Below are 9466 nucleotides of genomic sequence, written 5' to 3' on the forward strand. Positions count from 1 at the left end.
CGGTAAGAAGATTGTTGATTTATGTATTTTTACATTTTTGTGATCCAAGGTTTTGTGTTCCAGGTGCTGTATGGTTTTTGGATTTTTGTCACTTACAGGTGCAGGAGTTAGCAATACTTTGTGCATTTCTATTTGTACTCCATCCTTTTAGTCTATCCCCCATCTCCTCCTTTTTCTCTCTTGCCTGTCTTGCCTTAGACATCGTCATACTATATCACATATATTGTAATAACTGAAATAACACAAATAAAAATTAATAAATAAACAGATAAAATATTCACATGAACAAGAGGAGCCTATAGAGATTCTACATAGCTGTTCTTGCAAAAGAAAAATGTATTTGGCACCACAATGCATTCAGATCAAAATTCTGATTGCAAAAGCAGCCAGACAGGACATTAGTGCGCAGGGAGCCACCGACACAGTGCAGAGATGGTCGGAGGAGAGCGAGGAGGCTCTTAAGGATTGTTTTGAGTCGACTGTGTGGGAGGTGATCTGTGACGACCACGGAGAGGCCATCGACAGCCTTACTACATGCATTACTGACTATATTGATTTCTGTGTGGATAACACCGTACCTACTAGGACTGTGCGGTGTTTCTCCAACAACAAACCGTGGATTACCCCAGAAATTAAAGCTGTCCTGAAGCAGAAGAGGAGGGCCTTCAAATCCAGAGACAAAGAGGAGTTGAAAAGGGTGCAGAGAGAGCTGAGGGGACTGATAAGGAATGGGAAGGACAGCTACAGGCAGAAGATGGAGAACCAGCTTCAGCAAAACAACGTTGGTGAAGTCTGGAGAGGCCTCAGAACCATCTCTGGCCACAAACAGCAGAACTCTCTGCCTGGGAGGGATGTGAGATGGGCAAATGAACTGAATCATTTCTTCAACAGATTTGATTCAGCCATGAGGCAGTCTGCAACACCGGCTGCAGACTCACCCACCCCCACTGCTGCTGTTCCACCTCTGACACCTCAGAGACTTTACACCTCCTCTAATCACCCTGTTTACTCCTCCCCACCCCCGACAACAGCATCCAATACACACTCAACACAAGGCTCCAGCCTGTCCCTCTCAACCACCCAGGTTAGGAGGGAACTGAGGAGGATTAAAGCCAAGAAGGCAGCGGGCCCAGATGGCATCAGCGCAAGGGTCGTCAGGTCCTGCGCAGACCAACTGTGTGGTGTGATGGAGCACCTCTTCAACCTGAGTCTGAGGCTGGGGAGAGTCCCACAGCTCTGGAAAACCTCCTGTGTTGTACCAGTGCCAAAGACTTCACGCCCCAAGGACCTCAAGGTTCAAGGTTCTTTATTTGTCACATGCATGTCACAGTGAAATGTAGCCTGACACGCTCCTTGACATGTGCAAAAAATTGGGGGGGGGGTAGAGGAAGAACATTTTATATATATATATATATATATATATATATATATATATATATATATATATATATATTAGGGGTGCAACGATACACAAAATTCACGGTTCGGTTCGGTTCGATACTTTGGTGTCACGGTTCGATATTTTTTCGATACAAAAAAATGTTCATGCCTTTTTAATTTGTCATTTATTAAAATTATAAATATATATTTTAACTCAAAAGTACAGTTTTTAAATTTAACCCTAACCCTTGTGCGTGTTTTTTATTTTGACAGCGAATGCGCACCTGCGGACCACTTATGTGCAGCCCTGGTTATTTAGCTCGTCATATCGCAGCCACAGAAATTCTTTTGTCCATGAAACCATAAAGCTGCACTTTCTTTTTGCCTTATAGTCTGATTTGTCATAACTTCTCCGTTTTGTGGTAAGCTTTTCTTTGGCTGTCACTTCTTCACCCTGACCTGTCTTATTTGGCTCAGCAGAACTAAAATATATATCCTGCTGCTTTTACACACGCACTCACATAAGCTCAGCGATTCTCTGCGCGATCAACCTCTCACATGTTTAAGCTGCGGGAGATTTCACTTGTCATGTTTGCATAGTAAGCTAACGATTAATAAGACGATGTCAGAGGAATTGGTGCACAAATTATCATCACTCACAGATCAGTGCTGTCATTGCAAAGTGAAAGCAAAAAAACAAGCGCAAATTCAAACGCGACTTCAATATGTCACATATTGACAGTGGCTCACCGATGCCAATGACATAATTACCCAGCTACATTTCTGAAAGAATGCAAAAGCATTGACATATATTTTTCCTACAATAGCCCGACGGGCAGGGAAGAGATAGATTTTGGTAGCCCGACTGAAAAAATCGCTAGCTCCGGGACGTCGGGCTAGCGATATTGCGAGCCCTGTATCTGATTGAGGAATCACTCATCTTTGGAAAAGAGAGTTTATTACAGAGAAATGTCTCTTTCCAAAATAAAAGCTATACTATCCGCTTCTTCTGGGCTATATTCTCAGCAGCATAAGGAGAATCATGTGCTAACAGCTGTCTAAATGACTCGGCTAAAGTTAGTAGCATGCTTGTTGTTTTTGTCTTTGCACTAGGATGATGTCGGCGTAAATGTGCAGTCATATTCGTTGTGTTCCCACTAGTGCTTTCAGGTTAATCTCGTTGAAATGACCTTAACGCCACAACACGGCAAATCTCCGTTAACGAGCTACCGCCGATCGTCCCGTGCATGGGGCTAGACGGCCAACACGTTAACGAGCTAACTGCGCTAACACACTAGTTCCCACCCATGTAATTGAGCATTGCGTGGCACATCCAACATACTGTTTTACTTTAGTTCATGACTCGCTTACCTTCAGGGTCATACGTCACATGAAAACCAAAATAATTCCAAACGCCAGATCTGAATGTTGCAAGGAGAGCTTAACTTCTGTCTCGCTAGCTTGCCCTGCGCTCTTCCTTCTGACTATGCTGTCTGTGTTGAGCGCTCAGTGGATCTGCGCTCGACAGTGCAGCCTAGGCGGAGTAGTCGAACGCAGATTCACTGAGCGCTCAACACAGACAGCATCGTCAGAAGGAAAGTTGATAAAATAAATTACAAATGTTGTATTGTTCGATACATATGCGTACCGAACCGAAAGCACTGTATCGAACGGTTCAATATCGATACGAATATCGTTGCACCCCTAATATATATATATATATATATATATATATATATATATATATATATATATATATATATATATATATATATATATATACATATAGTATATACACTGGGTGAATGTGCAGTAGTAGCAGCAAGCAGGTGAATTCTGTACATTAATAAGAATAGACATCTGACTATTTTACAGGATAGACAATATAAACATATTTAAAATTAAAGGAATTGAAATGTACATTGTGCCTTGGTTTAGTGTCTGGAAGAGTCCTGACTCAGTCAATTATAGATGATGTGAGAGGGCGGGTGTGTGTGTTTAGGGCACGGATGGCTTGGGGATAGAAGCTCCTCTTGAGTCTCTCTGTCCTTGCCCGGAAGATGCGGAACCTTCTACCAGATTGCAGAAGTTGGAACAGTTTGTTGCCAGGATGGGACGGGTCCTTCAGTATCTGCTCTAGTCCGGCATCTCCTGGTGTAGGTGTCCTGAAGCGGGGGGAGAGCAATCCTGCAGCAGCGTTCTGCTGTACGGATCACTCTCTGGAGAGCTTTTTGGTCCTTCACACAGCTGTTCCCAAACCACGATGTCATGTTCTGTGTGAGGATGCTCTCCACAGCTACAGGCCAGTGGCTCTGACATCGGCCTGTAGCTGTTGAGGTACAGGCCGATGCACCTCAACAGAGGCTGTCTTAATTTTACAGTAAAGTTTCCTTGTAATCGTTGATTTTTAAAAAAGTTATGTTGTTCATTTTTCTCAAAACGTCTTGTTTAGAGCCTTCTCTATCCCAGCAAAGTTTGTCTGCATTTGTCATTATGATGAAATTAGCCTTTTGTCATATGTTCAGTGCAGTTTGCTGTGCCTTGGTGAGGCTATGTTTTATTTTCAATTGTCTTTTATGATTAAACAGATGTGAAATGCCTCTTTCTACTAATCAGCAATATGCGTCAACAGAGGAGTTTCAGTGTTTGGGATGAATGATGCTAAATACAAAATTGAAAATAACTTGAAATAAATTGAAATAACTAAAATCACTCACTGATTGAAACCAACTTAAAACATGTAATTTAACTAAAATAAAAGAAGCATCTTTTTTTTAAAAGGAAATAATCAGCTATTTATCCCATACAAGTGCAAACGCCATGGCCTCGCCGTCATGGCTGCATGCTGTTGCATAAAAGCTGTGCTTTTATTTGTTTAATAAAAGGCTTCCGGTCTCGGAAGCTCGCTATGCTAGCGCTAGCGCCTCACTTGACTTTATAGGGGTGTCTTATGGCAGGGCAGCAGTCGCCAGTCCTGAGAGTAAAACAGGTCGCGGAACTCTGTGGTCACTGTATAACTACGAACTTTTTTCGCGACTCCGTTAATGTTAAACTACATTAGGTTAGTAAATATAAACGGTGCTAAATTACTTAACCGCGAAGGACTGCCGGTATTGTTCCGTTGCTACAAGTTTGCTCAGTCCAGCAGCCGTTCAGAAGCGACCACACCCTCCTTGCTTCCTGATAGTACTGTAGTGGGAGCGCGCAGCTCTACTTTCAGTCGCTGGGAATAACGGCCACTTCTTGTTGCTGCGCTGTTTGGATTCGGTGTCGTGGACCTACAAAACAAGTGATTTATATGTTCAGAGAACACTGGCTGTTATGGATATGAAAAGTGAGCGCACACAGAGGATATGCGGGGCTACACACTCTCGAGTCCCGAGTTAAGACGCGGAGGAGGACGTGGAGGGCGGACTGACGGACGATGCATATGGAGTCGAGAGGACCGGAGCAGTCGCTATCTTATAACCCAGCGCTCGGATTGAAAAAGAAGAGGTTGAAAGTGGACTGAGAGGCTTCTTCTTCCTGGACAGTGGCATTTTCGGTGAATTTTACTCGGGAGGACCCGTGAAATGATGGTGTTGGAGGATAACTCCAGTCCTTCCACTGACCAGAACAGCTTGCCGGGTGGTTCCCCGATTGTAACCAGCATGAGAACGCCACACTCGGTGGGAACAAGTCGGCCAAGATCTCGGTGCTTTTTCTGGCTATTTGCTGTGACGCGAATGGCCACAAAATGATATCCTGAAGTTAAAAAACAGAGAGAGCGAGAAAGAGAGAAAACTCAAAAGGCACCCGTTCATTGCTGAGGTGACGTCTTCTTTGAAAGAAAAAAAAAAAAAAAGCACCAAGGAAGGAAATTTGACGTTTGCTGATCAGCAGAGATTCACTTTGGGAATGTTCTTGATGACAAGGGGCTTGTCAGTGTGTACTTTCCCGTTTAGAAGGCACCTTGGTGGCACTGCTGTTTGTGTGTTTTGTTTGTATTTTTTAATTTAGAAGCCTGTGAATTCCTTTTCTCCACAACAATCTGGGACTATACTTAGAATAGTGACTATGTTGTTCAGGGCATTTAAGTTAACATTTCCAAATAAGAGCGTATATCTTGTTACACTGATTACTTTAAAGTTGTAGGGCTTTTTCTTGGGTGTTTTGTGTAATAGATTTACTAACAAACTACGGCAGATAATGCTGAGAATATATTCACATGTACTCCTATTCTTAAGGCTTTTATACAGACACATATGCGTTAACTATTTGGGGTAAATGTAGTAATTGAGTTTTGCTCTTTCCGCATGTTTACACTGAGCGTACGTGTCTTGTGTTTTAACATGTAATTTACAATTAATAACCTAAACTCTGAAGGAACTTAAGGAAGACTGTTTGGCCAGTTCTTATTTAAAAGTTTAGTTTTATTTGAGAAGTGTCTTAAACAGTAAAATGCATTGTAGCAGCAGAAAACGAGATATCTGAACCCTTATATAAGAGCCATTTGACCCTCTCCCCCTTCCTCTGACTCCCTTCATTATTATGGCTAGTGGTGGCTCTGGCAAATCAGCAAGTGAGGGATCAACCAGCACACCCGGTGGCAGTTTGCAGCAGAGGAAGCGGCTCTCCTTCATCTGTGACACATGTAAGGGCAAGATGCAGCTCGTGGCTGACCTCCTCCTGCTGTCCAGTGAGACCAGGCCTGTCATGACATCTGAAGGTGTGGCTGTGGCTGACACCTTCGACCAGTGCCGTGACACGGTCATTGCCCGCACTAAAGAGCTCTCCATTCTCACCCATGACATCCAGAGCCAGCTCAACATGGGTCGCTTCACGGAAGTAGGGGACCGCCTCCTGGAGATGACTAACCTTGTGGTGTCTTTGACTGAGTGCTCAGCTCATGCTGCCTACCTGGCATCTGTGGAGACGCCTGGCTCTCAACAATGCCTTCCGGGTCTGGTGGATCGCTACAAGGTGACCCGCTGTCGACATGAAGTAGAACAGAGCTGCAGCGTTTTCCGAGTCACTCACCTGCAAGACCTCACCCCACAGCTCCTCCTCGAGCTCTCTCAGAACATCTCCACCAACCTCAAGACTCTAACGGACATCTCATCACTGGCCAGCGAGAGGTCCAGGGATCGCTTTGCAAAAGAGCAGTTCAAGCTGAGCGTCAAGAGCATGAGCACAAGTGGCACGGCCTTCCTGGCGTGTGTGAAGGAGGTGAAAACCCAGCCCAGTGAGCTGACCAGGAATCGATGCATCCTCTTCAGTGCTGCTCTCGTCCAGGCTGTCGGCGCCCTTGTTGGGTTTGCTACAGAGCCACAGTTCCTGGGAAGAGCTGCGAGCATCTCTGCCGAAGGAAAGGGGGTGCAAACGGCAGTGTTAGGTGGGGCCATGAGTGTGGTTTCTGCCTGTGTCCTTCTCACTCAGGGCCTCAGGGATGTTGCCCAGCATCCCGAGAGCAGCTCCAAAATGGCAGACTACCGTGAGCGTCTGCGTAACTCGGCGTGCGCCGTGTCCGATGGTTGCACTCTGCTTACTCAGGCACTCAGAGAGCGCTCCTCTCCAAGGACTCTGCCACCAGTCAACTCCCATTCTGTGAATTAGTTTAGGAAGGGGCTATGTAGGTTCAGTGTCTTGTTTCATGTACCAAAGAGACTCACTTTGGGTTAATCCCTATTCATCAGGTGTAGAGTAACATCCGAAGAACACTGTGTGGGCCTGTTCTTGTGGTTAAAATTTGTGTGTAGAATGCAGAAAAGCACTAAAACAACCACTGCAGGGTTTTTGAGGTTGCGCTGGATGTAACTTAACTTAAACCATGCTCAAAACGGACCACTTCACCCACTCTGGGTATGAACTGGGCTCAGCAGACAATGTGCTTTCATCAACAGACAGCAGCTTTCAGACCTGAAAAGTTTACCTCAGTTTTCAGTTGCAGTGAAAACACCAGCCTCGATGATGGATGTAGCCTCGCAGTATGAACCTATAGTTGGCTGACCTGCTCCATTATATGGGCTTTGTGAGATTGGAAAGAGTGAGCCGAGTGTCAAGATGCTTTTTTTTTTTTTTTTCAGTGTGTGTGAATTTTTTTAAAGCTGCTGTGAGTGTGTGCCCTAGGGTTTACACTATCTACCAGACTTCCCCATATTATTTTCAAGTGTTTTGACCATGCATGTAATGGAGTATTTATTTCATCTATTAAAAATGTTTCTTATATGCTGTTGTGGCTAAAATGTTTTTGAAAATCCGGCTATTCACTTAATCTAAAAAACCCAAACATTTTCGGTTACTTTTTTGTGCAAGCTATCTCTGTGAGAGCTGTAGACTGCAGCTTCTCAGTCTGTACATTATGATCTCCATTAGTGATGAAACAGGAGGCAAGAGCAAGCTAGTATGTACTTTGAGACTGACATGCTGCTTACCCGAGGGTAAAGCTGACCATGGCTACACTCAAGGTAGATCGTTTTTAATCACTAAGATGAAACATTCACCCTTTGACTGCATTAATGAATGAAAGCAGGTTTAATATGTGAAAGACAGATAAACTGACTTAAGTAATTGTGTAATATTATCTGTGTGAGACTGCAAACTAACTTTAATGCTATTTCAGCATCTTTCTTAAAAAACAGACATATTTTCTATTGATGAACAAACATTCATGAATTCATTAGTACCTGTTCTATTTTAGGCCTTTTGGTGTCTGTAATGAACATTCATGAATGTTTCATTTAGCCTGAATTGAACAGTTTGTGTGTTTGTTGCTGCTTTTTGAAAGCATCAATGACAAATGTTCACTCACTCATCTGTCAAACTCTGCGATGCATTGGACTCATTCCAGACAGTCACCCCTAAATTATTTGACACAGTGCTTCCTTTTACAGTTTTCTCTCTTTTTTTTAATTTGTTTTCAGATTCAGGTGATCCATAGGCCAGAGTATATTCACCATGTGTGCTCGGGGCTCTTTCTCTCATGGTTTCCAATCAGGCTGATCAGTTTTATCTCTGACATTTCTGCTTCTGTAATGTGGTATTTGTGGTATTCATAGAAAATATTATGAAAAGGCTTTAGTGACTAAAACTAACCCACTCAAAGAAATAAGGATATGCTCTAATACTTATGGCATCTCGATGAATTAAATATTCAAATTTCTGTACATTGATAACAAAATGACATAATAATGGTCAGTGGAAACCAAAGTCAGGGATTCAATTCAAAATTCCACTAAAAATGAAACTTTAGTTAAAAAAAAATCACAAAAACGTGTTCATCTGTAATTTGATTTGTAATCATTTGTACAGCAAAGCAAAAACATGACCTGGGTAGGCATGCTGATAGCTTTTCACTTAGTAACCAGCTTAGATGCTGATATTTTGAAGCAGGGAAATGTAGGTCCTTGCACACTTATGTGAAGATAAACTGCATAATATAACACAAAACATACGTTTATTTAAAAACAGGTTAATAAATAGTTGAAACCATTACCTTGGAACTACCAAAAACTTCAGTGACTTTGAGTACTCATGGTAATTAAAAAACAGTTGTAGTTTTAATGTTTTCAATTGTTTATTGGAATTTAATGGCTCCAAACCTGATTGCCTCTATCATGGCACATTTGTCTAACAGTGGCAAACTTCTAAACAGTGCTGTCAAACTTGTCAGTGGAGCTTATGCATATCTGATTTACATGTAAGCCTTCTGTATACGCTTTGTTTAACAGTGTTCACATAATAATTCAGATAAACTGTAGAACAGAAAATTGGTAGTATACAACGAGGAAGTTGATATTTCCATGTATGGCCCTGCCTGTTGGCATCTTGCACCCTGCTATAATGTGAAGGGGCACACGTTTTTTTTTTCAAATGCAAAGTTTGCACCATAATTCAATATCTTGTGGAACTACTTGTACCAACCATAACTTCAAGTGATTGTTTTCTGTATAACTGTCAGTTTGTCAAATCATTGTAGAGGATTTTTGGGTTATTACTCTTTACAACTTTGGTCTGGTTCATTTAATATTGTATTTGTTCAGGTTCTACCATTGTATACCAATCAAGTTGAGGTTGACTTTGACTGGGACATTTCAACACCTCTTCT

General features: G+C 42.5%; 2 protein-coding genes across 2 annotated transcripts; both read left to right on the forward strand.

The window, feature by feature from the left end:
• Positions 1-334: 334 nt before the first annotated feature.
• LOC146679256 (uncharacterized) lies at positions 335-3708 on the forward strand. The gene is made up of 2 exons (XM_085406981.1): positions 335-1294; positions 3383-3708. Exons 1-2 carry the CDS (start codon positions 335-337, stop codon positions 3518-3520), a joined length of 1098 nt encoding a protein of 365 aa, XP_085263107.1. The 3' UTR covers positions 3521-3708.
• A 581-nt stretch (positions 3709-4289) lies between these two features.
• tlnrd1 (talin rod domain containing 1) lies at positions 4290-7587 on the forward strand. Its single transcript, XM_085409785.1, has one exon. The coding sequence runs from the start codon at positions 5911-5913 to the stop codon at positions 6973-6975; it is 1065 nt and encodes a 354-aa protein (XP_085265911.1). The 5' UTR covers positions 4290-5910; the 3' UTR covers positions 6976-7587.
• The last annotated feature ends 1879 nt before the right edge of the window (positions 7588-9466 follow it).

This window comes from Rhamphochromis longiceps, linkage group LG1 (assembly GCF_057381845.1).
Source record: "Rhamphochromis longiceps isolate RC_006_pf linkage group LG1, R_longiceps_female_GT1.1, whole genome shotgun sequence".
In the NCBI taxonomy this organism is placed as follows: domain Eukaryota; kingdom Metazoa; phylum Chordata; class Actinopteri; order Cichliformes; family Cichlidae; genus Rhamphochromis; species Rhamphochromis longiceps.